Source organism: Bufo gargarizans, chromosome 8 (assembly GCF_014858855.1).
Source record: "Bufo gargarizans isolate SCDJY-AF-19 chromosome 8, ASM1485885v1, whole genome shotgun sequence".
Classification (NCBI taxonomy): domain Eukaryota; kingdom Metazoa; phylum Chordata; class Amphibia; order Anura; family Bufonidae; genus Bufo; species Bufo gargarizans.
This window is the reverse complement of record NC_058087.1, coordinates 197,566,025-197,581,451: the sequence shown is the minus strand read 5'-3', so window position 1 is coordinate 197,581,451 and position 15,427 is coordinate 197,566,025. Positions and strand designations below refer to the sequence as shown.

At 47.7% G+C, this 15,427-nt stretch overlaps 1 protein-coding gene across 1 annotated transcript in view; it reads left to right on the top strand.

The window, feature by feature from the left end:
- Window positions 1-2,593: 2,593 nt before the first annotated feature.
- Window positions 2,594-15,427, top strand: part of LOC122945558 (RING finger protein 112-like) — a 29,266-nt gene continuing 16,432 nt past the window's right edge. The window contains exons 1-2 of the mRNA XM_044304622.1: window positions 2,594-2,602; window positions 2,859-2,979. Coding sequence (XP_044160557.1) covers window positions 2,594-2,602; window positions 2,859-2,979 — 130 coding nt within the window. The remainder of the gene's footprint in view (window positions 2,603-2,858; window positions 2,980-15,427) is intronic.

Here is a 15,427-nt window from a genome sequence, read left to right as displayed (position 1 = left end):
CGAGGGTAGGGAAATCTCACGAGGTAGGGAAATGTAACGGAACACCTGCACTCCAGGCAGTGAACTGTGAGAGCTGTGATTCACTCAGGAGAAAGGACCTTAGACGACATCATCACCATGTGACCAGTAACCTATCAATATTACTGGTCACATGGCTATGAGGTAATCAAAGGTCCTGTCTACCAGGAGTGTTGCTGCAGGAGAAGTTTGCCTTAACTGTGAAACTTTTTTTGTAAAGATTACATCAGGAAAAAGTGACAGGGGCTGCTATACTATTATATTGTAAGCTACTGTATACTGTGGGGTGTTGTATACTGTGGGGTGCTGTATACTGTGGTGTGCTATACTGCTCTACTGTATACTATGGGGTGCTGTATACTGTAGGGTGCTATACTGCTCTACTGTATACTATGGGGTGCTATACTGCTCTACTGTATACTGTGGGATGCTGTATACTGTGGTGTGCTATACTTCTCTACTGTATATGGTGGGGTGCTCTACTGCTCTACTGCATACTGTGGGGTGTTATACTGCTCTACTGTATACTGTGGGGTGCTGTATACTGTGGGGTACTGTATACTGTGGGGTGCTGTATACTGCGGTGTGCTATACTGCTCTACTGTATACTGTGAGTTGCAATACTGCTCTACTGTATACTGTGAGGTGCTGTATATTGTGGGATGCTATATTGCTCTACTGTATACTGTGGGGTGCTGTATATTGTTGGATGCTGTATACTGTGGTGTGCTATACTGCTCTAATGTATACTGTATAGTTTGGGGTGCTGTATATTGTGAGGTGCTGTATACCGTGAGGTGCTGTATATTGTGGAGTGCTATACTGCTCTACTGTATACTGTGGGGGGCTGTATACTGTGGGGTGATGTATACCGTGGGGTTCTATACTGGTCTACTGTATACTGTGGGGGCTGAATATTGTGGGGTGCTGTATAGTGTGGGGTGCTGTTTACTGTCGGGTGCTATACTGCTCTACTGTATAATGTGGGATGCTGTAATTTGTGGGGTGCTATACTGCTCTACTTTATACTATGGGGTGCTGTATACTATGGGGTGCTATACTGCTCTACTATATACTGTGGGGTGCTGTATTTTGTGGAGTGCTATACTGCTCTATTGTATACTGTGGGGTGCTGTATACTGTAAAGTGTTGAATACTGTGGGGTGCTGTATACTGTGGTGTGCTATACTGCTCTACTGTATACTATGGAGTGCTGTATACTGTGGGGTGCTATACTGCTCTACTGTATACTATGGGGTGCTGTATACTATGGGATCCTATACTGCTCTACTGTATACTGTAGGGTGTTGTATACTGTGGGATGCTGTATACTGTGGTGTGCTCTACTGCTCTACTGTAAACTGTGGGGTGCTGTATACAGTGGGGTGCTATACTGCTCTACTGTATACTGTGGGGTGCTGTATACTGTGGGGTGCTATACTGCTCTACTGTATACTGTGGGGTGCTGTATAATGTGGGGTGCTGTATACTGTGATGTGCTATACTGCTCTACTGTATACTGTGGAGTGCTATACTGCTCTACTGTATACTGTGGGGTGCTATATATTGTGGGGTGCTATATTTATCTACTGTATACTGTGGGGGGCTGTATACTGTGGGGTGCTATACTGCTCTACTGTATACTGTGGGGGCTGCATATTGTGGGGTGCTGTATAGCGTGGGGTGCTGTATAGTGTGGGGTGCTAAACTTCTCTACTGTATACTGTGGGGTGATGTATACTGTATAGTTTGGTGTTCTGTATACTGTGGGGTGCTGTATACTGTATACTGTGAGGTGCCCTATACTGTATACTGTTGTGTGCTGTATACTGTGGGGTGCTGTATACTGTGGTGTACTACACTGCTCTACTGTATACTGTGGGGTGCTATATACTGTATAGTATGGGGTGTTGTATACTGTGGGGTGCTATACTGCTCTACTATATACTGTGGGGTGCTGTATACTGTATAGTATGGGGTGTTGTATACTGTGGGGTGCTATGCTGCTCTACTATATACTATGGGGTGCTGTATACTGTATAGTATAGGGTGCTGTATACTGTGGGGTGCTGTATACAGTATAGTGTGGGGTGCTGCACACTATAAGGTGCTATACTGCTTGCATACGGTGGGGTGCTCTATACTGTATAGTATGGGGAGCTGTATACTGTGGGGTGCTGTATACTATAGGGTACTATACTGCTTGCATACTGTGGGGTGCTATACGGCATACTATGGGGTTCTGTATATTATAGGGTGCTATACTGCATACTGTGGGGTGCTGTATACTACAGGGTGCTATACTGCATACTGTGGGGTGCTGTATACTATAGGGCGCTATACTGCATACTGTGGGGTGCTGTATACTATAGGGTGCTACACTGAATACTGTGGGGTGCTGTATACTATAGGGTGCTATACTGCATACTGTGGGGTGCTGTATACTATAGGGCGCTATACTGCATACTGTAGGGTGCTGTATACTATAGGGTACTACACTAAATACTGTGGTGTGCTGTATACTATAGGGTGCTATACTGCATACTGTGGGGTACTGTGTACTATAACCAACCCAATGCATGGAGTGTGTATAAGCCCTAAGTCCTGATCCTGACAGGGTTAATATTCATAAACAACAGGTTTAAAAAACTGGACAGTGAAAATGAAACCAGTGGCGCTCATTTCTTGGAAATCATCTGTGATCCGGATTTCACTCCACCTCATTTCCCTCCATATAAACGGGTGTCACTGGGTCCTCTCCCTGTGCGGTGCAATCCTCTGCAGAGATCTGTTGGGTGTCTGTCCAGACACTTCTCCATGAAATGTTCCCCTCGTTGTAGACTTCTCTCTTTTCTTGCTCGGCGGTCACACAGGAAGCTGATGCCGCAGGGTTTAGTGCAGTTTGTGGAGGAAGAGAAAGTGTAACGGATGGATCGACACCGTCCGGACCGCCCGGCTCTGGTAAAATACTGCATCAAATACTGCACTCAAAGCTGCCTTTGTGAATCCAGCCTTACGGCTCTTTCACACACAGACAACTATTTCCACAACCGGCGTGTTACTCCTTCCCCACCCATAAAAAGCCTTGAATTTCTAGCATTTGTATCTTACCGAACATTTTGTGCGGGAATTTTTCCATGAAGCGTCTTTGGCATCTCACCACAGATAATCACAGCAGCCCAGAGTTTTTGTTTTCTTAAAAAAAAAGGGGAAATAATAATAGCACAAAAATGCTGCAAAACAATGGGGGTCATTTACAAAGACCGGATTTTTACTTCAGTCTTTGTGTCTCCTCTGTGCTACAAGGATTCATATAATATATGATGAGGGGAGTGAAAACTACTTTAGCCCCAGACTATTACCTCCTGACCCATAGCCCCTGACTGACTGATAGCCCCTGACTGACTGATACCTCCTGACTGACTGATGCCTCCTGACTGATAGCCTCCGACTGACTGATACCTCCTGACTGATATCCCCTGACTGACTGATACCTCCTGACTGATAGCCCCTGACTGACTGATACCTCCTGACTAATAGCCCCCGACTGACTGATACCTCTTGACTGATAGCCCCCGACTGACTGATACCTCCTGACTGATAGCCCCTGACTGACTGATACCTCCTGACTGATAGCCCCTGACTGACTGATACCTCCTGACTGATAGCCCCCGACTGACTGATACCTCCTGACTGATAGCCCCCGACTGACTGATACCTCCTGACTGATAGCCCCCGACTGACTGATACCGACTGACTGATAGCCCCTGACTGACTGATACCTCCTGAATGATAGCCCCTGACTGACTGATAGCCCCGACTGACTGATACCTCCTGACTGATAGCCCCCAACTGACTGATACCTCCTGACTGATAGCCCCTGACTGACTGATAGCCCGCGACTGACTGATACCTCCTGAATGATAGCCCCTGACTGACTGATAGCCCCCGACTGACTGATACCTCCTGACTGATAGCCCCCGACTGACTGTTAGCCCCTGACTGACTGATACCACCTGACTGATAACCCCCGACTGACTGATACCTCCTGACTGATAGTCCCCGACTGACTGATACCTCCTGAATGATAGCCCCTGACTGACTGATAGCCCCCGACTGACTGATACCTCCTGAATGATAGCCTCTGACTGACTAATAGCCCCCGACTGACTGATCAGTGAATTTTAAAATAATTTGATTCGCTGGGTTTTCAGAGAAATTAGATTCGATACGAATATATTTGCGGCTCCAGAAAGCCTGTATAGCGGTGTAGAACACTGTGCCTGTATAGCGGTGTAGAACACTGTGCCTGTATAGCGGTGTAGAACACTGTGCCTGTATAGTGGTGTAGAACACTGTGCCTGTATAGCGGTGTAGAACACTGTGCCTGTATAGCGGTGTAGAACACTGTGCCTGTATAGTGGTGTAGAACACTGTGCCTGTATAGTGGTGTAGAACACTGTGCCTGTATAGTGGTGTAGAACACTGTGCCTGTATAGTGGTGTAGAGCACTGTGCCTGTATAGTGGTGTAGAACACTGTGCCTGTATAGCGGTGTAGAACATTGTGCCTGTATAGCGGTGTAGAACACTGTGCCTGTATAGTGGTGTAGAGCACAGTGCCTGTATAGCGGTGTAGAACACTGTGCCTGTATAGCGGTGTAGAACACTGTGTGCCTGTATAGTGGTGTAGAACACTGTGCCTGTATAGTGGTGTAGAACACTGTGCCTGTATAGTGGTGTAGAACACTGTGCCTGTATAGTGGTGTAGAACACTGTGCCTGTATAGCGGTGTAGAACACTGTGCCTGTATAGCGGTGTAGAACACTGTACCTGTATAGCGGTGTAGAACACTGTGCCTGTATAGTGGTGTAGAGCACTATGCCTGTATAGCGGTGTAGAACACTGTGCCTGTATAGCGGTGTAGAACACTGTGTGCCTGTATAGTGGTGTAGAGCACTGTGCCTGTATAGCGGTGTAGAACACTGTGCCTGTATAGCGGTGTAGAACACTGTGTGCCTGTATAGCGGTGTAGAACACTATGCCTGTATAGCGGTGTAGAACACTGTGCCTGTATAGCGGTGTAGAACACTGTGTGCCTGTATAGTGGTGTAGATCACTGTGCCTGTATAGCGGTGTAGGAACACTGTGCCTGTATAGCGGTGTAGAACACTGTGCCTGTATAGCGGTGTAGAACACTATGCCTGTATAGTGGTGTAGAGCACTATGCCTGTATAGCGGTGTAGAACACTGTGCCTGTATAGCGGTGTAGAACACTGTGTGCCTGTATAGTGGTGTAGAGCACTGTGCCTGTATAGCGGTGTAGAACACTGTGCCTGTATAGCGGTGTAGAACCCTGTGTGCCTGTATAGCGGTGTAGAACACTATGCCTGTATAGCGGTGTAGAACACTGTGCCTGTATAGCGGTGTAGAACACTGTGCCTGTATAGCGGTGTAGAGCACTGTGCCTGTATAGCGGTGTAGAACACTGTGCCTGTATAGCGGTGTAGAACACTGTGCCTGTATAGCGGTGTAGAACACTATGCCTGTATAGTGGTGTAGAGCACTATGCCTGTATAGCGGTGTAGAACACTGTGCCTGTATAGCGGTGTAGAACACTGTGTGCCTGTATAGTGGTGTAGAGCACTGTGCCTGTATAGCGGTGTAGAGCACTGTGCCTGTATAGCGGTGTAGAACACTGTGTGCCTGTATAGCGGTGTAGAACACTATGCCTGTATAGCGGTGTAGAACACTGTGCCTGTATAGCGGTGTAGAACACTGTGTGCCTGTATAGTGGTGTAGAGCACTGTGCCTGTATAGCGGTGTAGAACACTGTGCCTGTATAGCGGTGTAGAACACTGTGCCTGTATAGCGGTGTAGAACACTGTGCCTGTATAGTGGTGTAGAGCACTATGCCTGTATAGCGGTGTAGAACACTGTGCCTGTATAGTGGTGTAGAGCACTATGCCTGTATAGCGGTGTAGAACACTGTGCCTGTATAGCGGTGTAGAACACTGTGCCTGTATAGCGGTGTAGAACACTGTGCCTGTATAGCGGTGTAGAACACTGTGCCTGTATAGCGGTGTAGAACACTGTGCCTTGCAGTAACACGCATAGGGAGTCTGCTTTGGTAGTGAAATAATACTGTGAGTCAGTATGACATGCAGATGACAGGCGTCGCTCTTAGGATCACTGCACACTTCCTTATTAGGGCAGTCACGGGGTCAAAACTGACCAAATAATTCAAGTGTGAACTCAGCCTTACAGATCAATGTTAGCGCCAAGAAGAAGCGCACTCCTTTTACACGGTCGTCAGCTGATTCCACATAGATGTCTACAGAACCTGTTCTATTAAACACTTATACAAGTAGAGCCCCCGAGAGAGTGAAAGAAGGAGCACTTGGCTTCAGATGTGTGGCATCAGGCGGGTGGCATCATCAGAGTAGTAGCAGAGGCAGAGGAAACCGGTCTCTTTTATTAAAGTGTTGGTGTGGCACCATGGATGATCTAGTCTGATGCATCAGGCATTGGTGGGTGGAGATCCTGGCTGATCCACGCCTGATTCATCTTGACAAAGGTCAGTCTCTCCACATTTAGGGTGGACAGACGAGTTCTCCTTGGGGTTACCATGTGTCACGGTACCTCCCGTGTCAGAAGTTAGAATATCTGGGAGGCTGGCTGCTTGTGGGATTAACTGACAACCTCTTGATTCTCGGTGTTGTTGTTTGGTAAGGACCACACCTCCGGTCAGGTGCAGCCTTGTAGTCATTACTGTTTCCCCTATTTAGTTCTGTCTCACACTTCTATCCATGCGGGTAATATTCTCTGCCTAGATTTGGGAGAGTTGGTGTGTGGACCTTTGCTATGTTCCTGCTCTTCCATTTTCTATCAGATAAGTTGTATTGCTATTTCTATTTAGTTGTTCCCTTGTGCTTGTTGTTACTAGGCCTCAGGGAGACAATGGTTCTTTCACCTTGGAAGGAACCAGTTGTCTCATTCCCTGTCACTACCATAGGGCATTTCAGGGCTCTGAGGGTTTAGATTACGATGTATGTATTTTTACCACTATCCGGGTTTACACATACTGTCAGGAGTCAGGGCCAGGTTTAGGGGTTTCACTAGGAGGTGATCGTTCTCCTGTCTCTAGCCTTAAGGCCTAGTTCTTTGTCTTTCTCCATCTATTGTTGTTCTGGTGTCCCTTCCCTCCCCGTTATTCGTGACATTATCAACCACCCAAAAACCACCATTTTGTTCGTACCAGTGCGACAATGGATCCCATTTTTGCACTAGTCGGACAACTCGAGGGGCTGTCTATGGAGATAGCTGACCTCCCCCACGACGGTCTCAAAATCCAGAGACCACAGGCTGCTGCTTCCAACTGCGGGAACCAGTCCTGCCCTGAACCCAAGGTGGCTCTTCTGGACAGATTCTCTGGGGGAAGTAGCAATTTTATTCAGTTCAGGGGGTCGTGCAAGTTGTATTTTAAACTCCATCCATGCTCTTCTGGGGACGAGAGTCAAAGAGTGGGTATAATCATTTATTTGCTAAAAGATGACACTCAGTCTTGGGCTTTTTGGTTGCCGACCAGATCATTGTCTGTCCGGTCGGTAGATCAATTTTCTTTAGAGCTTTAGGACTTATCTATGATGACCCAGATCGGATTTCCCTGGCCGAGACCAAGTTGCGTGGCCTACGGTAGGGAGGACATTCTGCGGAGACCTACTGCTCTCAATTTAGGAGATGGTCTACTGATACGGAGTGCAATGATCCAGTGGTCCATAGTCAATTCTGTCAAGGGCTATCTGAGAACTTGAAGGACGCTTTGGCATTTCACGAATACCCCGAGTCACTGGAGGCGGCTATGTCCCTTGCTGTACGTCTTGATAGACGCCTGAGGGAAAGATCTAAGGTTCCTCAGTCTCAGGACGTCTTACCATATAAGATGGCGGCCTCTTCTGACACTTCGGGGGAAGAGACCATTGAGTTCATGCCCACTGATGAGCCAATGCAGTTGGGAGAGATCACTCCTGGACCTGGTGATAAGAACTTTAGGGTTAAAAAAAGACCCTGCTTTTTCTGTGGTAAAGGTGGACATTTTGTTAACGTTTGTCCTTATGTTAAACGTCATGATGAAAAAGATAGAAAAAAAAACAAAAAAATTTGTTTAGTCCTCGTCTCACTCTTGGTAGTGTGGGTGGGGAATCTGAGAGTGTCCTTTTTTTATTTACCGGTAATATCCAATTTCTCCTGCTTGCCAAGGTGGTGCTAGACTCCCAAATTGTGGCAATTGAAGTATTTATTGACAGTGGGGCAGGGGTTAACCTAGTGGATGGCCAGTTCGTCCGTATGCATGGTTTGTCTACAAGCGCATTGGACAAAAACATTTCGGTGTTTGCGACTGATTCCGCTCCACTCTTACAAATAGTACAGGACATTCGCCAAAAGGTGGGAGATACTCATCAAGAATCTATTTTGTGTTTTGGGCTGGAGGGTCTACCTGCTCCTCTGTTGCTGGGTTTGCCGTGGTTAACCAAGCATAACCCTACTATCGGTTGGCAAGTGAGACAGATTCTTGATTGGGGTGATTTTTGCATAGACAACTGTCTTAGCATGTCGCTTTCTGTTGTAACCACTAAAGTAGTTCCTCCTTTTATTTCAGACTTTGTTGATGTATTCTCTAAAAGTGGAGACCAGGAGTTGCTTCCACATCTGGAGTATGAGTGCCCCATCAACCTTATTCCCGGAGTTAGGTTGCCCAAGTCTCTGTTGTATAATCTTACTGAACCAGAAAGAGTAGCCATGCAAGAGTATATCACCGAGAGTTTGGCTACAGGTCATATTAGACCATCTAAGTCTCCAGTGGCTGCAGGGTTCTTCTTTGTGAAGAAAAAGGATGGAACTCTTAGGCCATGTTTGGACTTCCGTGAGCTTAATCGCATTACTGTCCGTGATCCCTATCCCCTTCCTTTGATCCCAGATTTATTTAATCAACTTGTCGGTGCCAAGGTGTTCTCTAAGTTGGATTTGAGGGGGGCATATAATCTGGTAAGAATGGAAAACAACCTTTAATACCCCTGAAGGTCATTTCGAGAATTTGGTTATGCCTTTTGGGTTGACCAATGCTCCTGCTGCTTTTCAACATTACATCAATGACATCTTTCATCATCTGGTGGGCAGGTTTGTGGTGGTGTATCTGTATGATATTCTAATTTATTCCCCTGACATGGAGACGCATCAGGATCATGTGAGACAGGTTTTACAGATCCTAAGATGGAGAAGTGTGTATTTGCAGTCTCGGAAGTGCAGTTCCTGGGTTACCTACTCTCATTTTTGGGTTTTCGTATGGATCCGGAAAAAGTCCGTGCTGTGTTGGACAGGGATCGACCCAAAAATCTGAAAGTGCTCATGCGATTTTTGAGGTTTACCAATTACTATCGTAAATTTATCTTGAATTACTCGACTGTTGTTAAACCATTATCTGATATGACTAAGAAAGGTGCGGATTTCTCAATCTGGTCGGATGAGGCATTACATGCCTTTTCAGCGATAAAGGAATGTTTTGCTTCGGCTCCTATACTGGTGCAACCTGATGTGTCACAGCCATTCATTGTGGAAGTTGACACATCCAAAGTGGGGGTTGGAGCAGTCTTGTCACAGGGTCCTTCTACTAGCAAATGGCGCCCATGCGCTTTTTTCTCAAAAAAAATCTCTACTGCCGAAAGAAATTATGATGTAGGTAATAGAGAGTTGCTGGCCATCAAGTTGGCATTTGAGGAATGGGTTTGAAGGAGCAATTCATCCCATTACGGTAATTACTGATCACAAGAATTTGGCTGATCTGGAGTCGGCTAAATGTCTGAACCCAAGGGAGGCCAGATGGTCGCTGTGTTTTACCAGATTTAATTTCATTGTCACCTAACGCCCTGGGATTAAGAACGTCAAGGCAGATGCCTTGTCGCGTAGCTTTCCTGGGGGGGGGGGGGGTGATTCAGAAGATACTGGGCCCATCTTGTCTGAGGGGATAGTCATTTCCACCTTATATCCTGACCTTGTGGCAGAGGTGTTGGAGGCCCAGGGAGATGCACCGGATTCTTGTCCTCCGGGGAAGCTGTTTGTCCCTTCTGAACTACGGCACAAGGTGTTTGAGGATCATCACGGTACGGTTCTTAGAGGGCACCCTGGAAGCAGATCTACGGTTGATCTCATCTCTCGTAGATTCTGGTGGCCAGGGTTGTGTAAATGTGTGGAGGGCTATGTGTCAGCCTGTAGTACCTGTGCACGTGCTAAGGTGATACATATGCGGCCTTCAGGATCTCTACTTCCATTGTCCATCCTGTCCAGACCTTGGACTCATTTGTCCATGGACTTTATCACTGATTTGCCAATTTCCTCAGGAAAAACTGTGATTCTGGTGGTTGTTGATCACTTCAGTAAGATGTCACACTTTATAGCATTACCACACAAGTCAGAGGAATTATTTTCCCATCCATTCCAAGACCTTACCGATGTGCAGCCATTCTTGGTATCGGATCAGGAAGAGGAGGTATCAACGGTCGCCACCTAGCAGTCAGATCACCCAGATCAGCCCAAGGAAGGTGGTCCCCGCTGTTGCTGCCTACTCCGAGATCTCTAATGTGAGTGGTGGTGAAGGTGACGATGATGACGTGTCGATGGACGTCACGTGGGTGCCCACAAGAGAGGAAGAGGATTGGAGTTCAGAGGGAGAGACGGAGAAGCAGATAGGGAGGAGAAGGAGAAGAAGCAAGCAGAACTCAGTGCACAGGAGGCAAAAAGCAGACTGCAAATGTATCTGTAGCGAGCCATCCACCATGCACAGTCACATCTTGTGCTGCCAGGACATCGACACATGGCTCTGCAGTGTGCTTTATTTAACGTGTCAGCTGCTAACAATAGTGTTGCCATCTGCAGCCTGTGCTGTCAATGCATAAGTCGCAGTAAGCCCAACACTCAGCTAGTGACGACCGTCCTTAAGAAGGCACCTGGCCTCCCATCACTGAGCCGAGTGGGAGCAACGCCATCAGAACCCACAAAGACACACTCCCGGCGCTCCACGTCTTGCCTCTTCTCCTTCTCCTCTATCCTCCCATTTCTCATCCACTCCATCTTCCACCGTGCTGTTGTCACGTTCATCTGGCAGAAGGCTTCCGTGGCCCAAATGTTCAAGCATAAAAAGTTGATGACACCGGATAACCCTCTTGCCCAATGGCTGTCCGCTGGTTTGTTGGAACTGCTAGCCCACCAACTACTGTCATATAAACTGATGGACTCGGAGGCCTTTAGAAAATTTGTGGCCATTGGCACACCGCAATGGAAGGTCCCCAGAAAGAAATATTTCTCCCAGAAGGGCATCCCAGAGCTATATGGTCACGTTCAGCGGCAAGTGAATATATCTCTGGCACACAGTGTCTGTGCCAAGATACATCTGACCACAGACACGTGGTCTAGCAAACACAGGCAGGGAAGGTACATAACTTACACGGATTGCATGCAGGTCTGCCTCTTCTTCTCCTACTCCATCCTCCGTCTCCTCCTCGGCTAACTCCTCCTTTTCCACTGCTATCGCCTCTTCCGCTGCGTCCCCCAAGCTCCCCAGAACCTATTCGACGTGCCAGGTGAGACGTTGCCATGCTGTGCTGCGGCTGTTGTGCCTGGAAGCCAAGAGACACACCGCTCCTGCACTCCTTTCAGCTCTGCGGTCACAGGCCGATCAGTGGCTAACCCCGCTCAATTTGACAGTCGGTAAAGTGGTGTGCGACAACGGTGACAATCTGCTGAGCGCGCTGAAACAGGGCAAAATGACACACGTGCCGTTCATGGCACACGTCCTGAACTTAGTCGTGCAGCGATTCGTTGCCAAATACCCCGGGGTCCAGGACATCTTGCGGCAGGCCAGGAAAATCTCTGGCCATTTTAGAAGCTCTTACACGGCCATGGCTCTCCTTGCTGACGTTCAGTGGCGACAGCATCTGCCCGTCAGACGTCTGATTTGTGACAGCCCGACGCGCTGGAACTCCACCTTGTATATGCTTGATAAGCTGCTCCAGCAGCAACGTGCCATTAATGACTACCTGTACAAACTCTGCAGCAGGACAGGTTCTGGGAGCTTGGTTTCTTTTCACTGCTCCAGAGGCTGTTCATTTGCGACACATGCAGACTTCTGCGGCCATTTGATGAGATCACCAAACTGGTCAGTCGCAGCCAGGGTGCCATCAGTGACATCGTACCTTACACCTTCTTTCTGGAGAATGCATTGTGTTGTGTCATTGATCAAGCCATCGAGGAGCAGGAGCTGGAAGATGAGGAAGTTGCAATGCTGATTGAATTCCCAGGGGGGCTACTCTATCTGAGACAAGTCAGCAGGAGTCTGAATAGGCGTGAGAGAGAGGATGGTGGTGGCTTGGGGGAGGAGGAGGAGCAAGAAGAGCAGGCTTTGAGGGGGACTTTAAACTTTTCGGGGATCCCTGGTGTTGTCCGTGGCTGGGGGGAGGAGACCGAGGACGACATTCTCCTGGGCGATTAGCAGGAGCCAGGCCAGGGCACTCCACCGCTTCCAATTTAGTGCAAATGGGGGCCTTCATGTTCCAGTGTTTGAAGAGGGACCCCCGTATAAAAAGCATAAAGGGCAAGGACCAGTACTGGGTGGCAACGTACTTAGACCCCCGATACAAACACAAAATGGCAGACATGTTACCAGCTTTACAGAGGGCTGGCAGAATGCAGCATTTTCAGGCCTTGCTGCAAGAGATGCTGCATTTTGCTGTTGCGGGCGCTGGCAGATCCTACAGCACCTGCAAGAAGAGGGCGGTTTGAAGATGTGTTGGTCACTTCGGATATGAAATCATTCTTGCAGCCAACCCATCGACAGCCGTCCTCCGGATCTAGCCTCAGGGAACCCCTAGACCGACAGGTGTCCGACTACATCGGGTTAATGGCCGATGTGAATGCTCTGAGAAGCGATGAACCCCTGGACTACTGGGTGTGCAGGCTTGACCTGTGGCCAGAGCTGGTACAATTTGCCATGGAACTGTTGGCTCGCCCCTCGTCCAGTGTCCTGTCTGAAAGGACGTTCAGCGCAGCAGGGGGGATCGTGACCGATAAGGGCACTCGCCTAGCTCACGACAGTGTGGACTACCTCACATTTCTAAAAAGGAGGCATGGATCTCGGAGGAATTCAACACATGTGACAAGTCGACCACATTTGATTGAATTTCCTCATGACAGCCCACAAATATCCGCCACCACCCAGAACAAAGAATGGTCACTGTCTTAGGTAAATACAGCGGCATAAAAGGTCTGTTGAATGCCTAATTTTTGTGGCCTGTACTGGCTGACAGTTACATATTTATCCTGTGACCGCCTAATGTCCCTCCAGCCACAGAATCCTACAAAGTTGTCTGCTGTCAGGTGAATGCTTATTGGCTAATTTTTGGGTCCTGTACTGGAGTGGCAAGTTCTCACAACAATACTTAGTGCAGCAATCACTAATATCTCATGAGACCTTATAAAATGTGAAGTTGTGTGTACCGTGAAAAAAAAAATCGCATCATTAGGGATTTTCGCAATGGCGTTTTTTTTTTTAAATACACTGCTTAATGTCAAATTACAGTGAGAAGTTCTTCCTCAACGTTGCGAAAATTGTTGCCAAGCATCTTTTCTGATCGCATCCAGAAAAGTAGTAGGCCGCGCCTATTTTGCGCATGCGAATATGCAAAAATTACATTGCCAATATTTTGCATTGGAAAAATTATGAATGGAGATCGCAAATTCGACTAATACATCAGGTCTGTCCATGTTTTGGGACGATTTGTGCACTTCTAGTAATTTTGGTGGCTGCAAATATGACCTGAAGGTTTTTCAGGTTCGCCTGCCATTAAAGTCTAAGGGGCCCACTAGGGTCCAAATCCAAGATGGCCGATTAACCACTGTTTTGCCACAGTACTGCAATCGCTGCAGATTCACACTCTCCAGCAGTGAGTAAATGCACTAAAGTCCCTTGTAGGGGGTTTTACAGGCACCAAAGTAGCTCCTCTGTAGTTCTTGCAGTTTAGGGACACACACGTAATCCTGTTCGTAGACGCAAAAACTTGCAGCGTCTGTACATGCGTCTGTTTTTTTTTTTTTAAAGTAAATTTTTAGGGACGCCAGTTGCATTGAAGCAACAAGGGACAGAGTCCCCTTAAGTAGATGGTGTTGGTGATACCCAGGTGTAGGAATGCCAGAGTGGTGTAATGGTAGCCTACAATGTCCCTTTAGATGTGGCTGTGCACGTGTCACGGTGCTCCTACCTGGATATCCGGGAACCCCAGGCGTTCGTCCGCGGCAGAGTGAATAGGGTGAATAATTGAGGGATTTGTAGAATGAATTGAGTCCAGACCATGTATATAGTTGTTAGAAGCTTTACTTGAATAAACTTTCATTACAGAAGCAATCTTCCAACTTTGTCTTGGTTACCAGCAGGTTTTAGCATAAAATGGCAGACAATGACAATCTCAGCTCTGCTATGCTGACAGGCTTAAATAGGAACTTTTCCTTTGCTGTATGCTGCAATTTCTCTCTCTGTTGTCTGTCTCTTGATTAGAGCACTTTTCCTTTTCTGTAAGAGGCTCCAAGCTGTGTCCTCTACATCCAGCAAAGCTGAAGGTCCTCTGCTGGCTTACTTTGCTTAGCTGGGGTAAGCTAGGACTTTCCCCTAGAAGGGGGGTAAGCTGAACTGATCTCTGACCAACTAGTCTGCTCCCTTCCTGAGTGAGGGTCAGAATGGAGAGAGGGTTTCATTCTCTCCAACAAGTAGCACTGCCAAGTCTGCTGCCACCTCTGGTGAAACAGGTACATTACATGAACACAACAGTTTCAAACATAGGAAATGCACAATATGGAGGACCTAGGGAAAATATATAGATTGACACCTTACCTGCATACACAGATGGGAGAAGGGCGTAGGAGTGGTAATGCGACTCGGGGCGTTAAACATCCTTTCCCTTGTCCCTCTCTGGGTGTCCTCCTCCTCTTTATCCTTCTCCTTGTCCATCTATGGGTGTCCTCCTCCTCTGTATCCTTCTCCTTGTCCCTCTGTGGGTGTCCTCCTCCTCTGCAGCCTTCTCCTTCTCCCTTCCTGAGTGTCCTCCCCCTCTAAAGTCTTCTCCTTGTCCCTTCCACAGTGTCATCCTCTTCTGTATTCTTATCCCGCTCCCTCCCTGGGTGTCCTCCTCCTCTTTATCCTTCTCCTTGTCCATCTATGGGTGTCCTCCTCCTCTGTATCCTTCTCCTTGTCCCTCTGTGGGTGTCCTCCTCCTCTGCAGCCTTCTCCTTCTCCCTTCCTGAGTGTCCTCCCCCTCTAAAGTCTTCTCCTTGTCCCTTCCACAGTGTCATCCTCTTCTGTATTCTTATCCC